Source organism: Amblyomma mixtum, chromosome 4, assembly GCF_055824585.1.
Source record: "Amblyomma mixtum isolate Tamu chromosome 4, ASM5582458v1, whole genome shotgun sequence".
Classification (NCBI taxonomy): Eukaryota; Metazoa; Arthropoda; class Arachnida; order Ixodida; family Ixodidae; genus Amblyomma; species Amblyomma mixtum.
The window spans coordinates 17,857,793-17,875,679 of record NC_143015.1 but is presented as its reverse complement, the minus strand read 5'-3'; the positions used below and the strand labels follow the sequence as shown (position 1 = coordinate 17,875,679).

Sequence of the window (17,887 nt, the reverse complement as noted above, 5' to 3'; positions counted from 1 at the left end):
GAAAAGTAATCGTCGGGACAAACGTATCAGTTAGACTGTTTAATTTGTTCTTGAAGATTGACCAGTTTTCATGAATTGAGCGAGTGTGAAATGCGGATTCATATTCGGGAAAAAAAGTGCTAAGATCTTCAGTTATTGCGTTGTAGTTTCCTTTATCGTATAGACGTATTGTTTTTTCAGATGTCTGTTTTTTAGTAGAGTGAAATGAAAATAGAGCATGTATGACTTTGTGGTCACTGATTTCCGGAAGAAAACTGATAGGTGTTAGTTTTTCGGGGCTATTGGTTAATATCAGGTCGAGTGTGTTTGCTGATTCTTGTGTCACACGGGTTGGCTGTGATACTAATTGGGTAAGGTTAAAATTTAGACACATTTCGATAAAGTTCTTTGCCTCTGCATGGCATGTTATTTCAGAGCTAGATAAGTTCTGCCAGTCGATGTCAGGGTAGTTAAAATCACCAAAAAGAAGGATGTAAGCATTTGAATATGTGGAACGAAGTTTATGAATGGTATTATTGAGATGACGTGGGAAGTCAGGATTAGTCTGTGGAGGTCTATAGCAAACGCCGAGAAGTACTGTTACGGGGGCAGTGCGACAAATGAGCCATAATGATTCGATGTCGGAAGTGACGTCAACAACAGAGCAAGATATATCCCTATGAATTGCAGCAAGGACACCACCCCCCCGCGAATTTTTCCGATCATTTCTATAAACATTAAAATCAGGCAAATCAGTTAGGAGTTCAGCATCTGTTACATCACTATTTAGCCATGTTTCTGTTAATATGAGTATGTTGCTCCTGGATGACGAGATGATGTTTGATACGAGTTCACGTTTAGGAAGGAAGCTTCGGATGTTAGTGAATATTATGGAAAACGAAAGAACATTGCGGGGCGTGGTGGGTCGACATTTTGTTGATGGTTGGTGAGTGGGCAACTGCTACGCGACTTCTCTAACAGTATCAGACGATGCGTCGAAAGTGTAGCGTTTTGATCCTATATGCAGTGTTTTGAAGCGTAAAGAGTACTTGTCAGAGTGTGCTTTGGCGAATGTTAGCAATTGCTTCCGTGCGTGTTGAACGGGGCGGGAAAAGTCTTCACCAATACTGTAACCGGTGTTTTTCAATTTCCGGCCATTTGATAGAAGAGCGTTTTTGGTTTTGTACGATAAGAATTTGACGATGACGGGACGAGTTCGATCGGCTGAGTGCTTACCAAGACGATGTGCTCTTTCTATGTCGGTAGGTTCTACCTGTATACCTAGATTATTCTGACAAATATCAATAACTAGTTTTTCGGACTCAGCCCATGATTCAGTGCTATTGTCGGGGATGCCATAGAAAATAAGATTATTCCTGCGAGATCTGTTTTCTGCGTCGTCAAGGTGTGCTTCCAGTTCGTGTATCTTATTATTCATGGCTATTGCGTTTGCTTGCATGACATCCATATCTGTTCTTAAAGGTGCACTGAAGAGGATACTGAACATGTCTTTTTGCCGCGGGAACTTGATGTACACGTTCCCAGCATTCTTAGGAGCTGCGACTTATTGCCCTGTGTGGCCGATTTCCTCAATTAAATCTAATTAACGTCCGGCTCCCGCCTTTTTTTTTGAATTCGGCCTCATACGATGGGCGGAGTCTACCAACGCGTCGAGTGCCTTTCAGTCAGCTCTGTGGAGGCTTTGCTTTGGCTTTATTTTGTTTTTTAAGTTTCCGTGAATAAGTAGTTGCATTCGTAGATAATATAGCCGCAAAATAAGCCAACAGAAATAAAATTACGCGCGGACTATTTGCTTTCGCCAATGACTTGACTGAAGTGAAATGAAAACCGCGAAAATAATCGAACTAATTTCTATTACTCTTTCTGGACACGCAGGATACAATAATTTGATAAATCCGCGACATAGTTGTGTTTCATAGAGCGTATCACTAAAAAACAACAAGCCCGAAGCAGCCGGACTATGTTTTCTCCTCGTCTGCTGCCATAGGAGTGATGCGCCCTACCGCGGTGGCTTCGGCCTGCTCCGAGGAAGCGCTCGCCTCGCTTCTTTTACTTGTCGGTTGTTGGTGCACGCGGTCCTTACTCCCAGAAGGTCCTGTGTGCCCCACTTCCTACTTTTGCTATCCTGCGACATCCTTGGATCTACAGCCGCCGCGGTGGCTGAGCGGTTATGGTGCTCGTCTGCTGGCCCGAAAGACGCGGGTTCGATCCCGGCCGCGGCGGCTGGAATTTCTTTGGAGGAGAAATTCTAGAGGCCCGTGTACTGTGCGATGTCAGTGCACGTTAAAGAACCCCAGGTGGTCGAAATTTCCGGAGCCCTCCACTACGGCGTCTCTCATAGCCTTAGTCGCTTTGGGACGTTAAACCCCATAAACCAAACCAAACCTTGGATCTACACTTTTTCGTGTGATCTGTGGGACGCCATCGCGTTTTGTTGCGAGTGTTGTTCGGTTCGCGAGTGATATTTTCGCGATGCCGGACGTTTGTGCGGTGAGGTTGTGCCCTCATCGGACTAAGAAAAATTGGCACAAGGGCCTACGTTTGTTCGCCTTGCCGAAGGACGAACCGCGACGTAGTGCATGGCTACGTTGCGCGGGGCTCGATAACACCGAGACGCTACCAAAGTGTGTCCGCTTCTGCTCTGAACACTTCGAGATAAGCGCTTTCCATCGGCCCGACGTGAGTCACTCTCGCCTGCGTTGGAACGCTATGCCCACGCTTCGACTTCCCGTCGTCGATGGAACCGAGCAACAAGCCCCGAAGCGCCAAAGAGTACTGGTAAGTATTTTTATGAATTAATTTTCTTAGCATGGCTCGACAGTGTCGTTCTGTAGGATCGCTGACTCGAACATGCGTCAGGCTGAAGATATAGTTTGTTCTAAAAGTTACGTGGCTGTATCATGACGCGAATGGTCATCATTTGCAGAAGCGAAAGAAGTAACAGTGTTCCGTGCTTCGCGTTCGTAAGTGTGGGGTCGGCTAAATAAGCTTAGAAACTTTGATATACAGCTTGTTCGGCAATTTTACGCGCGCCGTACAATGCTTCCGCCGGCTAAAACGGTGCATTGTTCGCGCTCAAATTTCGCGCAGACATGGCGTTTGGTTGTAAATGCTGTGATTCACGATGCCGTGCACCCGATAGAAACTAATCAAGTTCCCAAATCGGTGTATTTATAGTGAAGGCATGGAATGTAGAGCAATCCTGAAATGCTATGTTGCACCACCTCCAGCTTTGTAAACCGAAGTGACTGATCGGCCTTTGTACAACCATCTTTCAGAGCAAGGATCTTCAACCAGATCCCTCTGAGGCAAGGCTTTCAACAGCTGCAGCCAGCAGTGGTCCGTACCAGGACAATGGTTCTGTCGAACACAGCACTAGATCTGAAGCTGTCTGTAAGTCCTTATTGCATTTCGTCCATTCTGTGTGGATAAATATTTGTTTCCCTACAGTGACGCCAGCTGCGACTTCTCCTGGCCGTGTCACAGAGGAGCCCTTGCTGCTTCCACCCTTCGTCCCGGCCACATGCAGCAGTGATCCACTTGACTGCACATCTCCACAGGGTGACAAGCTAGACTCTGACTCCAGCTACTCTCCAACCTACCATGACGATACCGAAAGGTGGGCTCTTCACAGCTGCATGGGTTTTGGGCCTAACAGTTGGCACTATTCTGATTCCAGTGAGTCATCCGCAGAGAGTACACCGGCCCCCCCAGAAGAAGAACGGCAGTTCTTGGTCTTTGAGAGCTGTCTGAGGGAGCTGTTCCAGACATGCCCATAGTGCTCGAGGCCTTGTGAAACCACCATTACCACCAAAGGCAGCTTCATCAATGTCATTAGCATCTGTCCTCTGGAGCATGTCCGGACGTGGAACAGCCAGCCTGTCATCAATGGAAGGGCAGCAGGAAACCTTCTGCTGTCCAGCCACCTCCTCTTTTCAGGAGCAAATGTAGCTTCCACACTGAGGATGCTGCGCCACATGAATGTGCAGGTCCCAAGTGACCGGACCTTCTACAACTATCAGGATGCCCTCCTTTTTCCTGCGATAGAAAAGGTGACCAACAAACCATACTGATATATTTACCCCAGCTTGACCAGATGTTTTCAAAAAAGTTCAATTCTCGTTAGCCAGAAGGCAGAAATGAAGTTCAGATTAAACGAACACACTTCTCCTGACATCACTTTTTTGTTGTTTTGTAGTAACTACCGCTGCAGTAGTGCACAATCAAACTAAGTTGTAATTTTACACTGGGCTAGTCAAGAAATGGAATAACATTTGAACAGATCTGGCTACAAGAACAAGCTGAACTCATGGACCAGTTGAACAACCAAGAGGTTGATGTCACCGGTGATGGACGATTTGACTCCCCTGGGTTTTCTGCCAAGTTCCTGACATACACCACGCATGTTGAGCAGATCAACAGAATTCTTCACTCGGTCCAGGTCCAGCTGGGGGAGGTCAGTAGACACGTCTGTGGAAAGTTGTTGCAGTAATTCAGTGATAAATATTTATGTAAGCCGTTGGTAAGTAGAGTGGAAATACAGGAATGTAATGTTTGAAACCCGTCTTCATGCAGTCGGAGCAGGCAATGGCCAGCGTGAACATGGAGAAGGAAGGCCTAATCAAGCAGCTGGAATTCTTCAAGGAGAAATGTATGGCATGCCACAAAGGTTTATATGGTAGACAATTTATCGTTATCCCACCGAAAATGCATAACACAGGTATCAAGATCCGGTCTCTCACAACTGACCGTCACCCTGCCATACGAAAGCACATGCAGACCCGTGAACCCAAGATCAAGCACTACTTTGACATTTGGCACATCTCAAAAGGTAAGAAAGTTGAGAGCATGATTGAAAAGATGCTTGCTTGCACAGAATGTGCTGCAGGCTTCCCTGATATGCCTTTTTAAAATTAAGGTGTCAAGAAAAAGCTAGCTGCGGCAAGCAAGCGGGCTGGATGCAAGGAGCTGGACCTCTGGATTCAGTCAACTACCAACCACATGTACTGGGCAGCCCGCGCTGGAGGGGGCAATGCAGAGCTGGTCGTCGACGTCTGGCGGAGTATGAAAAATCACGTCATCAACCAGCACTCTGGACATGGTGGACTGTACCCAAGGTGTCTCCACAGCGACATGCCAGAGGAGACAAGAGTTTGGATGGACCCCAGTGAGTTGTTTTTGCACTTGTCTAAAGAACTTGTTTTAAAGCATACCTTTTCCTCAAGAGTCCCAGGCATACGAGCAATTCAAGCACATCACTGAGGACAAGCGTCTCCTCAAGGATATCACACAGATGTCCCCCCATGGCCAAACGTTTGCTCTGGAGGCATTCCAAAGCATCTTGATTGACTTCGCGCCAAAGTCTATGGCATTTTCTCCAGCAGGGATGCTCGCAAGGTAATATTATATTGTAGTTCTGTCCTCTGTCTAGAGGCAGTTGGTTTATTCCAAGTCAGCACGTAACCACATCCACGTACTCCAGATCATTAGGCAGCATTGCCATCCGATGCGATATCCTCAACTTACAGGAGGCAGCTTGCCATCCTCCACTTCAATGAAAATGCAGACCGGTCCCAGGCGAAGACAAAGGAAGGCAATTCACGCTGGATGATGAAGACTACCAAGGCGCGAAAAGGCCATCACACAGTGTGCCCCATCAAAACAGCTACCACTTACAGTAAGTATTATGCTTCATCCCAAATGAGTGACTTGAGGGGAGCCTTTTGGAATGAAGTAATGTGAAGATTTCATTTCCAGAGTATGTCGGAAACCTTGTAAAAGAAGTTATCAGCAGCAGCGAGCTCTGGCAATCTCTCTCTGATGCATCAGAGGCCAACACAAGTACTTTCCCAGCGCCAATGACCTCGGCCTTCACAAGGCCTTCTCTTCAGGACCTTGTGGAAGCAAGGAGGTCCCGCTTCAGCCTGGGTCCCCAGTGAGGCTAGACCAAACAAGGTGAGGGCGACAACATCCAGCGTGTTTGAAAGTCTGAACTGTCTGACGAGCTGCAAGATGTGTGTTCCCCCTTCTGCTGCACCAGAGGCCGACATAGCATCTTCGTGGCAGGGCTCGGAATCCTACTTTGCAAGTGTAATGAGGACCAATGGCTGCCAATGACATCACTCACACTGTGTCCCATGCAAACACTTCCAACTTTCAGTGAGTAACATGTGTAACTTCTGCATGAATGACATTCGGGGCGTATTTTCGAACAATATCATGCGCCAATTTCCTTTCCAGAGCGCACCTGAAAGTTTGAGAAGGAAGTTATGAGCAGCGCCAAGAGTCAGCGATCCTTCTCTGATGCATCAGAAGCCAGCATAAGTGCTTTCCCAGCACCAACGATCGGCTTTCGCCAAGGTGAGGGTGACAACATCCAGCGTGTTTGAAAGTCTGAACTGTCTGACGAGCTGCAAGATGCGTGTTCCCCCTTCTGCTGCACCAGAGGCCGACATAGCATCTTCGTGGCAGGGCTCGGAATCCTACTTTGCAAGTGTAATGAGGACCAATGGCTGCCAATGACATCACTCACACTGTGTCCCATGCAAACACTTCCAACTTTCAGTGAGTAACATGTGTAACTTCTGCATGAATGACATTCGGGGCGTATTTTCGAACAATATCATGCGCCAATTTCCTTTCCAGAGCGCACCTGAAAGTTTGCGAAGGAAGTTATGAGCAGCGCCAAGAGTCAGCGATCCTTCTCTGATGCATCAGAAGCCAGCATAAGTGCTTTCCCAGCACCAACGATCGGCTTTCGCCAAGGTGAGGGTGACAACATCCAGCGTGTTTGAAAGTCTGAACTGTCTGACGAGCTGCAAGATGCGTGTTCCCCCTTCTGCTGCACCAGAGGCCGACATAGCATCTTCGTGGCAGGGCTCGGAATCCTACTTTGCAAGTGTAATGAGGACCAATGGCTGCCAATGACATCACTCACACTGTGTCCCATGCAAACACTTCCAACTTTCAGTGAGTAACATGTGTAACTTCTGCATGAATGACATTCGGGGCGTATTTTCGAACAATATCATGCGCCAATTTCCTTTCCAGAGCGCACCTGAAAGTTTGAGAAGGAAGTTATGAGCAGCGCCAAGAGTCAGCGATCCTTCTCTGATGCACCAGAAGCCAGCATAAGTGCTTTCCCAGCACCAACGATCGGCTTTCGCCAAGGTGAGGGCGACAACATCCAGCGTGTTTGAAAGTCTTAACTGTCTGACGAGCAGCAAGATGTGCGTTTCCCCTTTACTGTAACGGAGGTCGACATGAACGTCTTGTCAGCACATACTTTTACAAGTTTCTTGCATGCAGGTCCAACCAGCTACAGATTCCCAGGTTCCTGTCTACCCGGCCCCAGATTGTATGGACATGCCAAGACACGTATCCTTTGTTGAATGGTCACCTTGGCAACCAACATCTTTTGCAGAAAAATGACTGGTTCAGCCAGATCACACAGATTTTTCTCTCGGCAGAACCTGCCTGCTAGAGAGCGCGTATCCCAGTTGGCGGATAGGGATGCTCTTATCACAGTCTGGCCGTTCTCCTCTGCAATTTGTGCAGTCACTTGCAAGAGACTGTTAGCAGGAATAAACTTTGATTCAGTGCACCTGCAGTTACATTCCCCTTGACTGGCAGAGGAGCAATTGAGGCAAGTGTGATAAGAGTGGTGCTTGCACCCGTGGACCAACAGGCATTCAGATTTGAGCAGGATCCCGGCCACCTACCAAGTGCCGGAAGGATTCTGCAGATACATCTAAGCAAGTCAATAAACTATTTTACAACTGCTATTCTGAGTGGCTTTGTGCATCTTTTCGTACTTTACCGCATGGCTGAAATACAGAGCTATACATTATGCTGCAAAAGAGCAATGGAGCCACCTAACTTACTGATTTTGAAACGCTGCTAGGCAAATACATTTCCTGCGATTCAGTTGTGTATGGCAGTTTGATGAGCTGCAGAACAAAATTTTGTGAAGATGTGGAAGGTTCACACCTTGTTGGTTCATGTATCAGCAGGTTAGTTGAAGTCTGAAAGTTTTGGTCCACCACCACAGTTCTGTAAGCCTTTTAAACCAACTCTTATAGAGCAGTTGAATTACAAATAAGTCTTTGCTACACAGAGACTGAATAAGCTTAGTACATTCCAAAAAAAAGTGGTCTGGATGAATTACAATGTGCAAAAGCTCTGATGCACTGCAAGCAAAAATGTGGTATGAGGTGATCCAGTTCTTTATCCTGCCAGTGGAAAGCTGAAATCCCATGTTCGGGTGCGTAGGATGCCTACCTTTGGACGATTTACAAGGACTGTGGGTCGGCACACTCATTCGTGAGTGCACTCTTATCACCTCACTCGCGTCTGTGAGCATGAGTGGTCATGATTGGAGGCAAATGCCGCGTGACAGTGAAGTTTGTTGCATGTGCTTATTTTTTTTCTGTTGATAGCTGAGGGAATTACATATTCACTGCCGAAGGCGCTCGAGGTAGCATAAGGCACCATACCGGTGTCTATTTACGAATGACGCAGAGGATTACGCTGGCGCGAGAATGGAAATATTTCGTTGTTGTTCACCTTACTAGTTCACCGTTGGCATGGGCGCAGGTTCGCGGGTGCATTGAACCGATACGAGTTGTGTCCGATCCTTTTATCGAATTTCGCATTACCACAGCTAGAAAGGCAGATGTCTGTTGACATGCCTCCTACACGGCTCGAGCTCTGTACACAGAGTTCCAATGCTTGCTGCTGAAACCACGACTGTCAACTTCTCAGCAATAACTAGCGTAAGGTGGGATCTCGAGTACTGCAGTGGACGCTTCGTTTTTTTTTTTCTATGGCCGGCCGTGTGCACTGTAGAGCTCTGCTCGGGCCATAATTTTTTTTATTGGGCCAGACCCATGCAATGAGCCTGATCTACTTGGCCTAGCTCTTCAACCACACAAGCGAAGCTTGTGCGGTTGAGTGAGTGGTCATGAGTTTGGGTGACGGGTTGTGAATGTGAGTGAACATTAGTGCGAGTGTGTGAGAGGACGTGAATGAGCGCTTGTGAATGCGAGTGGACATGAGTGTAAGTGAGTGCAAGTGGCCGTGAGTGTGAGTGTAGTTGAGCAACCTCTCATGGTGCTGAGGTATGACAAGGACGAGCTTCTCCTTGCCTGTCAGGGAGAGACTTTGTCTATACTACTACACAGACACTGAATAAACTAAGCACATTCCCAAAAATGGTCTGCATGCAATCTGTAAATGCTGTGACGCATTGGAAGCAAAAATGAGGTGCGAAATGGTTCACTATTTTTCAATATATTTCAATGGTTCAATATATTTACAAATAGGGAAGAACAGCTGCGAGCGGCACCGAAAACACAGTCCGAACTTCGTTGTCGTCTTCTACTCTTCCCACGCTCTTGGTCGTCGTCTACCCACTTCAGGACCCCCGGCTGCTGAAACGCCGTCTCGGCGTTAGGGCGGCGACGTATGAGCGTCGTGATAAGGTTTAAGGCGACAGACGTGGACGATGTCGGTGGTGGCGCCAGAGGACGATGGCGAGGTTTCAAGGGGAGCAATTTCATAGTTCACGTCGGTAACACGTCACACGACACGGTAAGGGCCACGGTAGTGCGAAAGGAGCTTCTCGGAGAGACCGACGCTGCGAGAGGGCGTCCAGAGAAGGACGAGTGATCCTGGGGTAAATTCGACGGCCTGGTGACGGCGGTCGTAGGCTGACTTCTGGGAAACTTGAGAGGCTTGGAGCCTACTACGTGCTATTTGGCGCGCCAGCGTGGCCTGGGAGATGGCGTCCCGAGCGTAAGCAGTGGTGGGGGCTGAAGAAGGCTGCATGAGTGTGTCCAAAGGCAAGGTGGGATGCCTACCAAACAAAAGGTAGAAAGGAGAATAGCCTGTTCTGTCATGAAGGGAAGAGTTATATGCAAATGTCACATAAGGCAAGGCTGCGTCCCAATCTCGGTGGTCTGGCGATATGTACATGGCTAACATGTCGGTGAGCGTGGGGTTGAACCTTTCCGTAAGCCCATTGGTAAGCTGTCGCGAGCTGGTGCTGCGTGTCACACGAACGAAGAATGTCGTGAACTACTCTGGATAGAAAATGACCGCGGTCGGTGAGCAGTTGACGAGGGGCGCCGTGGTGAAGGGTGACGTCTTGCAGAAGAAAATTGGTGACATCGGTAGCGCAGCTGGACGGCAAAGCACGCGTGATGGCGTACCGAGTCGTATAATCAGTTGCGACAGCGATCCACTTGTTGCCGGAGAGGGACGTGTTGGAAAAGGGCCAAGAAGGTCGAGGCCAACACGGTGAAAAGGTTCCGGAGGTATGTCGATGGGTTGCAGAAGACCGGCAGGCAAAGTGGAGGGCCTTTTCCGACGTTGACACAGGTCGCAAGTGGCCACGTAACGCTTGACGGAACGATAGAGAGCAGGCCAAAAGAAGCGATGCCGCACCCGAGCGTACGTGTGGGACACGCCAAGGTGACCGGCTGTCGGCAGATCGTGCAGTTCTTCCAGGACAGAAGAGCGTAGACGTTGGGGTATCACGAGCAGGAGCGGAGGGCCATCGGAGCGTAGGTTTCGGCGATACAAAATGCCGTTCTGGAGCACATAAAGGTTCAGAGACGGAGATCGGTTTGCAGAACGGATGCCATCAAAGATAGGTCGTAAAGATGAGTCGTGGTGCTGTTCGTTGGCAATATCCGCAAGATCAGAGATAGCTAAGAGGCAGGGCAGGGTCTCTGCGTCCTCTAGGTCAGGTGGTTCCACAGGGTATCGGGATAAACATTCAGCGTCCTGGTGATGGCGCCCTGACTTGTACACGACGGAGTATGAGTATTCTTGGAGGCGCAATGCCCAGCGACCAAGGCGACCGGTGGGATCTTTTAGTGAAGACAGCCAACAGAGAGCATGGCGATCAGTGACAACAGCGAATGAAGGGCCGAACAGGTAGGGTCTGAATTTAGCTACTGCCCAGACAAGGGCAAGACACTCACGCTCACTAATGGTGTAATTTTGCTCTGCGGCTGAAAGTAGGCGGCTGGCATAAGCGATGACTCGATCTTGACCCTGTTGACGTTGGGCTAGGACGGCGCTGATGCCATATCCGGAGGCGTCGGTGCGAACCTCTGTGGGAGACGACGGGTCAAAATGTGCTAAGATGGGCGGAGTGGTCAGCAAATGGACGAGGGATGAAAATGAGTTCTCTTGAGCAGGGCCCCAGGTAAAGGGGGTGTCGTTCTTCAGAAGATCGGTGAGGGGACGAGCGATGCCGGCGAAATCTTTGATAAAATGGTGAAAATACGAGCACAAGCCGACAAAGCTGCGCACATCTTTCGACGACCTTGGAAGAGGAAAGTCCTTCACAGCTTGAATTTTGATGGGATCTGGGCGTACACCAGAAGCGTCAACGAGGTGTCCGAGAATAGTGAGTTGGCGACAACCGAACTTGCATTTCGATGAGTTCAGCTGAAGTCTGGCGTTACGAAACACTGTCAGAATATTGGAGAGGCGCTCGAGGTGCGTGGAAAAAGTAGGCGAGAAAACCACAACATCGTCTAGGTAACAGAGGCAGGTGGACCATTTAAAGCCATGAAGAAGGGAGTCCATCATTCGTTCGAAGGTAGCCGGGGCGTTACAGAGGCCGAGCGGCATGACTTTAAACTGGTATAAGCCATCAGGCATCACGAAGGCGGTCTTCTCGCGGTCCTTTTCATCAACGGCAATTTGCCAGTACCCCGATCGAAGATCAATTGAAGAGAAATATTTGGCGCCGTGGAGGCAATCTAAGGCATCATCGATCCTTGGGAGTGGATATACGTCTTTTTTTTGTGATGCGGTTGAGGTGCCGATAATCAACGCAGAAGCGCCAGCTGCCGTCCTTTTTCACCAGGACGACTGGTGAAGCCCAAGGACTTGACGAGGGCTCGATGATGTCTTTTGCGAGCATCTTGTCCACCTCTTGATTTATGACGGTGCGTTCGGCGCTGGACACTCGGTACGTACGTCTGCGGAGAGGAGCGGAATCACCAATGTTTATGTGATGCGTCACCACAGAGGTCCGAGCCAAAACACGGCTATCAAAGTCGAAGATGTCGCGGAAAGATGATAAGAGGCACCTAATATCGCGAGCTTGCATCGGCGGTAGGTCAGAAGCGATCATGTCAGGGTAGTCGTCCGTTGGGTTCGCTGTTGATGGGGCCGCAGGCAACCGGCATTGCTGAGTGGAAGGTAACCAGCTGTCCACCACTGATATCACACATTCGGCAGCAGGGCACAGCGTGGCGAGTGAGATGCCTTGCGGGAGCGGTTGGTTGGATGAACCAAAGTTCAGGACAGGAAGGTACGCGCGGTTGGCCGACAATGTAAATACAATGTGTGGAAGCGCAATGCTGCGCGTCAGGGCGACGTCAAGTTCCACAGTGACTACGTAGTGACCATCAGGTACAGGGGAACAGATGAGAAAGAAATGTAAGTTGCGGCTTGAGGCGGTAGACGAACAAAGTCGACAGCACAAAGACTGTATAACTGGGGACGGCGACTCAGCAGAAAGAGGAAGGTCAAGCTGAACAACATTAGTGGCGCAGTCAATGAGGGCTGAATGCTCAGACAGGAAGTCGAGGCCAAGAATGACTTCATGAGGGCACTGGTCTAGAACAGAGAACAGAATGGATGTATGGCGGCCGGATATGGTCACACGGGCTGTGCATAGTCCAACAACATGAGGCGTTCCGCCGTCGGCAACGCGGAGAACGGCTTTGGGTGCAGGGGTCAGTACTTTTCGGAGGCGGCGTCGTAGGGCTGAACTCATGACGGATACGTGCGCGCCTGTATCGATCAGGGCTCTCACAGGCACTCCATCGACATGAATGGCGAGCAAATTATGGTGTGCACGAAGGGCTAATCGAGGATTTTGGGACTGGGGCTGTACTGCAGCATAACCTCCAGACACTGCAGCGTCTAGTTTTCCGCTTGCGAGCGTCCGTAGGGGCCAGGAGAGGAGTGACGGCATTGGGGCGAACGAGACTGTCGACGCAGGGGGGACGGGGAGCGGCTGGAGCGGGGAATCTGGCCGTCGACTGTAGCACCGTGCTGGGCTTGAGGGGGCGTGTAGTGGCTGGGCTGTTCGTCGTCGCGATGGGAGCTGAGAGGACGGTATGTGCTGCGACGGGACCAATAATTTCGACAGTGGCGGGAGATGTGGCCAATGCGGTGGCAATGGAAACAAATGGGCCTGTCGTCGGTTGTCCGCCAGTCGTTAGGGTTTCGGCGACGTGGAGTGAAGTACGAATGTCGTCCAGGAGCAATCGCAGTGATTTCGGGTGGTGGTGAAGACCGTACAGGGCTGACTGGCTGGAAACCAAGGTTTGCAAACTCTTGGCGGACGACAGCTTGTACCAGAGAGATGGTAGGCAAGCGGTTGTCGCCATCATGTAGATGCAGGGGGGCAGGGGACATAGCTTCGAGCTCGCGTCGGATGATGCGGGTCACATTTTCTGGGGGCGCTGAAGTTTCCCTGTGTCGCAGGTCTTCACATGAAGAAGTCGCAGCCGTGTTGGGGAGGCGTGTGTACGGCTGGCTAATACGCCTGCTTTTGGCTTCCTCGAAGCGTCGACATTCCTTAATTCCGTCGACTGTAGTGCAGTTCTTGTATACGAGCAAGTTGAAGGCATCGTCGGCGATTCCCTTCAACACGTGGCCGACTTTGTCAGACTCGGGCATGTTGGTGTCAACTTTGTGACAGAGGGCCAGCACATCTTGAATGTACGACACATAGGACTCCGTAGATGTTTGAGCTCGGGAGGCGAGGTCCTTCTTAGCAGCAAGTGTTCGGCCGAGCGGCGGTCCAAACAATTCGCGGAGTTTCTCTTTGCACACGTCCCAGCTGGTTAGATGGTCTTCGTGGGTCTCATACCAGACCCGGGCAGTGTCTTTTAGGTAGAATATTACATTTGCGAGCATAAGGGTCGGATCCCAGCGGTTGTAGGTACTCACTCGCTCGTACATGTTGATCCAGTCGTCGACGTCAGTGTTGTCGGTACCAGAAAATGCCCCAGGGTCACAAGGGGGAGAAAGAACGAGTGATGTCATGGCCGGGGCTGAGGTTTGCTGGGAGGCGTCTTGGGTCATGATGAGGGAAGGCAACTGGCGGCCGCTGCGGAGCTCCGTCGTTGGTAGACGTAGGGGAAAGCCGCACCTCCACCAAATATGTTGCGGGAAAGAATATATTTACAAATAGGAAAGAACAGCTGCTAGCGGCACCGAGAACACAGTCCGAACTTCGTTGTCGTCTTCTACTCTTCCCACGCTCTTGGTCGTCGTCGTCGTCTACCCGCTTTAAGGAGTTGCAAGCTGAAAACCTACATGGTTTTCAGCAGGATATTTTGCCCTTATTGCCTTCACCATGCAGGCGGGCAGGGGCCTTCTGTTGTGGCGCCCAAGCCGCCCCCACAGCCAGAGCACACACTGCCTGTAGGCAGCAAACCGGTAGTGCCTGAAACAATGCCAATGATTAGATGTAGCAAGCAGTACACAGGATGAAGTTGATCAGATGCGCATCCAAGTCGGGAGGGGACAGAATGTTCTGACCCCTAGCCGCCTCCTAATTTTTTTAATTCAGCCAGAAGAGTGCCTGTTCTGCATATTTACTCATTTGAACCAAAAACAATCATTCCTGTAACTACACTAAACAATGGTGACTTGAGTAAGCATGCACACCAAGGTTGAGGCCCAATGTTCACTCTTTTCTAGATGTCTCAAGCTGACCTCCCTTGTTGTTGCTAGTGGCTCTTTATTGATAATAGAAAAAATAACAATGGAAGCTAACGATGTTGCTAGCCGCGGCATCTGCCATCCAAACCTGAGCTGCGGCTAGCGAGAATAAAAGGACAGGGAGAGGGAAAGAAGGGGGGGAGCGATAGTAAGAAAGGATAGGTGTTGGGCGGCAATATACACTATGTACAATTCCATATATGGGAACCAAGTTCTACAACTCTGCTAAATGCTCCAAAAGCACACTTTTCATCACACTTACTAGTATTTATGTTATCACTGCAACTAAGGAAATTTATATATATAGGTGCCAGAAGCCCACTTCTGATAGGACAATCTCCTTTGAAATTTCGAATTGGCTCAGCAGTTGCTGCCAACTGCAATAAAGATAAATTTAAACCAGCCAAAATCCCGACGTACCTGAACCCGGACATGTATTAGACTAGCAGTCAATAAGGTCTGCCTTATTTTCAGCCGTTCCTGAAACTGTAAATAAGGTTCCTTTTTCTGAAAATGACAGCATGTAAGGTAAAAAAAGGTTCCATGCTTCTTATGCTATATAGCTCGTAATCTAATTCCTGAAAGGAGAATGAGTCTGTCTCCTGCACAGTAATGGGCTTTGTCAGTGCAAACTATCCTGATCCCATTTGTTTGCGCAGTGGACAGCTGCAGTCTTTTGCAGTGGTTATGGCCATAGCACACCGTGATTCCGCACTGTATACGAAGTTTTAGGCATTCTCTGTCGTTTTTTTTTTAAATAGAACAGCACCGCATGCGTATGCGCTTTAGATCGCACTGTGGTCAATAAACGTAGTTGCAAGAGCTAGCACCGGTAGCGTTATTACGCAATCCGTGAAGCTTGCAGTTGTACTTACTCGTTCGCGGTGTCGCCCATGCCTGGCTGCCGGTAATGCCGCATGTTTAAATATGCAAGCTGCAGCACACCCTCGTCCAGGCAAAGATACCCGAACTCGGGGTGCGCTGTGATGCAGTTGTGTCCCGGCTGCTTTTTAACGGCGGCCGGGCATTCCCGGCAGCAGACGTTCTCGATGGCTGTCGGCATGGCAGCGCAGCCGTCGCACTGGCACCTTCGCAGAAAACGGATGTCAGCGATGCGTGCCACGAGCATAATAGAGTTCATATCACTCACCAGTCCACGTTTCCCACTCGTTGCCAGCCGTTCTCGGAGCCATCGGCGTCCGAGTCTTCGTCCGTGGTACGGCCGGACGGATGGCCACTGCTGCTACCTTCGGCCGTATCGCGCAAAGGCGTACTATCGTAAGAGATGGCGCCTAAATCTGCCGTCCGCCGAAGAATCTCTCTTTCAAGCTCTGTGAGATCGTCGACGTCCATCTCATCGGCTTACAAAAACACAAATGGCTGAACGTAGTTCGGCCAACAACGTGCGCATTTTCAAAAGTCACTCCGCGTATTACTACGTATTACTCCGCCGATGACGGAGCGGCAAGCCTCCACGGAACTGGCTGAAAGGCACTCGACGCGTTGGTAGACTCCGCCCATCGTATGAGGCCGAATTCAAAAAAAAAGGCGGGAGCCGGACGTTAATTAGATTTAATTGAGGAAATCGGCCACACAGGGCAATAAGTCGCAGCTCCTAAGAATGCTGGGAACGTGTACATCAAGTTCCCGCGGCAAAAAGACATGTTCAGAATCCTCTTCAGTGCACCTTTAAGAGATTAAGTGTTTGATAGTGTGTTTCTAGTTCAGCCATTCGTTTGTTTAAGTCTGTAATGGTTTCATCCGTCTTGCTTAGCTGGGTTTTCAAGCCCTGTATCTCGGTAATTAGTTGTGTCTGGCCGGCGGTTAATTTCTCTAATGCAGCCAGTACAGCAGCCGTGTCTTCGGGACCAGGGTTAGTTTCGACGTCGCCTGATAGCATTAACAAAGAATGAATTACACAAACGCACTCAACAGCAATGGAAACACAGCACTGGGGGCTCGGGAACTGCACTAGCATATAGTTACTTGATTTTTTAGCGAAGAGGACATACGGTTTACTGACCTGCATCGCAAAAGTGAGTGGTTTAGGTGCCTGCGCCGTAGTGCAGTCACCGAGCCCACAGAGCCGTGTCGGCGGATGACGCCCTTTTAAACATGGTGATGTCGATGATGATGCGGTAGCCCATGGTCTGGTGAGTTCCGGGAGTTGCTCTAGCGGCAGATCCAGCGGGGGAGTGCGGCTGACGGGTGTTTGGTTGTAGTAGCCGTATCCATATCCAGTGCGTGGCAGTACGCTTGGCGATGACGCCCCCATAGGTAGGCTCGCCAGCGACGGCAGCAGCAGGCTGGCAAACCCAAGGATGGTCATCTGCATCGCAAAAGTGAGTGGTTTAGGTGCCTGCGCCGTAGTGCAGTCACCGAGCCCACAGAGCCGTGTCGGCGGATGACGCCCTTTTAAACATGGTGATGTCGATGATGATGCGGTAGCCCATGGTCTGGTGAGTTCCGGGAGTTGCTCTAGCGGCAGATCCAGCGGGGGAGTGCGGCTGACGGGTGTTTGGTTGTAGTAGCCGTATCCATATCCAGTGCGTGGCAGTACGCTTGGCGATGACGCCCCCATAGGTAGGCACGCCAGCGACGGCAGCAGCAGGCTGGCAAACCCAAGGATGGTCATCTGCATCGCAAAAGTGAGTGGAAACGCATGTGGAAACGCCGAATGGCTTTTCGACATCCCGATGTTGATATCCGGGATTTTCTTCAGTTTTTTGGTGATTGTGAGCGTGAAATCATAGAGGTTTTGAACACGCAGTCATAGGTGCCTGGGTCGATAAGTACACTGGAGAAAGTGGCAACCTTGCATCATTTATATAGATTGAAGGGGCCGTATTCTATGAGCTGTCCATTTTAAAATTTCATTTCGTGTCTATCTGGTCCTTTTTGATTGGTCACTCAGATATACCCGCGGCTTTCAAGCGTCTGTGGAAAGCTATTCGGCCATTGGGTAGAAGGCGACCGTAACCCACCGTTGGCTGCATATCGCAAACTATGGCGGCCAGTGGGCAGATCCGGTCGCCTGCTGTTGACACAGTGCTACGATGCATCTCACCAGTCGCTGCATCTCGCAGTCAATGCCAGCCAATGATGCCCTCCGGTCGGGTTCTAG

General features: G+C 49.9%; 3 protein-coding genes across 5 annotated transcripts; 2 read left to right on the top strand and 1 right to left on the bottom strand.

Moving 5' to 3' along the window:
- Positions 1-940: 940 nt before the first annotated feature.
- LOC149345793 (uncharacterized) lies at positions 941-17,404 on the bottom strand. Of its 3 annotated transcripts, none has more exons than XM_089586232.1 (3): positions 16,451-16,792; positions 14,852-14,856; positions 941-1,454 (listed from the first exon to the last, which is right to left on the bottom strand). In XM_089586232.1, the coding sequence occupies exons 1-3, from the start codon at positions 16,790-16,792 to the stop codon at positions 941-943; spliced, it is 861 nt and encodes a 286-aa protein (XP_089442358.1). The 3 variants fall into 3 exon arrangements, with proteins under 3 accessions (XP_089442358.1, XP_089442359.1, XP_089442357.1); XM_089586233.1 differs by lacking the exon at positions 14,852-14,856 and adding an exon at positions 3,666-3,669 and having other exon boundaries at positions 941-1,449; XM_089586231.1 differs by lacking the exon at positions 14,852-14,856 and having other exon boundaries at positions 941-1,466; positions 16,464-17,404.
- Positions 1,949-3,802, top strand: LOC149345795 (uncharacterized). The gene is made up of 5 exons (XM_089586234.1): positions 1,949-2,135; positions 2,386-2,778; positions 3,279-3,393; positions 3,451-3,619; positions 3,680-3,802. Exons 2-5 carry the CDS (start codon positions 2,473-2,475, stop codon positions 3,777-3,779), a joined length of 690 nt encoding a protein of 229 aa, XP_089442360.1. The 5' UTR covers positions 1,949-2,135; positions 2,386-2,472; the 3' UTR covers positions 3,780-3,802.
- Positions 3,918-5,401, top strand: LOC149345794 (uncharacterized). Its single transcript, XM_089585989.1, has 6 exons — positions 3,918-4,052; positions 4,283-4,456; positions 4,576-4,651; positions 4,721-4,831; positions 4,919-5,167; positions 5,226-5,401. Exons 1-6 carry the CDS (start codon positions 3,966-3,968, stop codon positions 5,399-5,401), a joined length of 873 nt encoding a protein of 290 aa, XP_089442115.1. The 5' UTR covers positions 3,918-3,965.
- Positions 17,405-17,887: the final 483 nt, after the last annotated feature.

Excerpts from the sequence above, each read along its gene's own strand:
- LOC149345795 (XM_089586234.1), top strand. The coding sequence starts at position 2,473 with ATGCCGGACGTTTGTGCGGTGAGGTTGTGCCCTCATCGGACTAAGAAA. Across the intron at positions 2,779-3,278 it reads CGAAGCGCCAAAGAGTACTG|AGCAAGGATCTTCAACCAGA; the intron begins GTAAGTATTTTT and ends ACCATCTTTCAG. Across the intron at positions 3,394-3,450 it reads CACTAGATCTGAAGCTGTCT|TGACGCCAGCTGCGACTTCT; the intron begins GTAAGTCCTTAT and ends GTTTCCCTACAG.
- LOC149345794 (XM_089585989.1), top strand. The coding sequence starts at position 3,966 with ATGCTGCGCCACATGAATGTGCAGGTCCCAAGTGACCGGACCTTCTAC. Across the intron at positions 4,053-4,282 it reads TTTTTCCTGCGATAGAAAAG|ATCTGGCTACAAGAACAAGC; the intron begins GTGACCAACAAA and ends ACATTTGAACAG. Across the intron at positions 5,168-5,225 it reads AAGAGTTTGGATGGACCCCA|AGTCCCAGGCATACGAGCAA; the intron begins GTGAGTTGTTTT and ends CTTTTCCTCAAG.
- LOC149345793 (XM_089586231.1), bottom strand. The coding sequence starts at position 17,404 with ATGCAGATGACCATCCTTGGGTTTGCCAGCCTGCTGCTGCCGTCGCTG. Across the intron at positions 1,467-16,463 it reads GAAACACACTATCAAACACT|TGCACCTTTAAGAACAGATA; the intron begins TAATCTCTTAAA and ends TATCCTCTTCAG.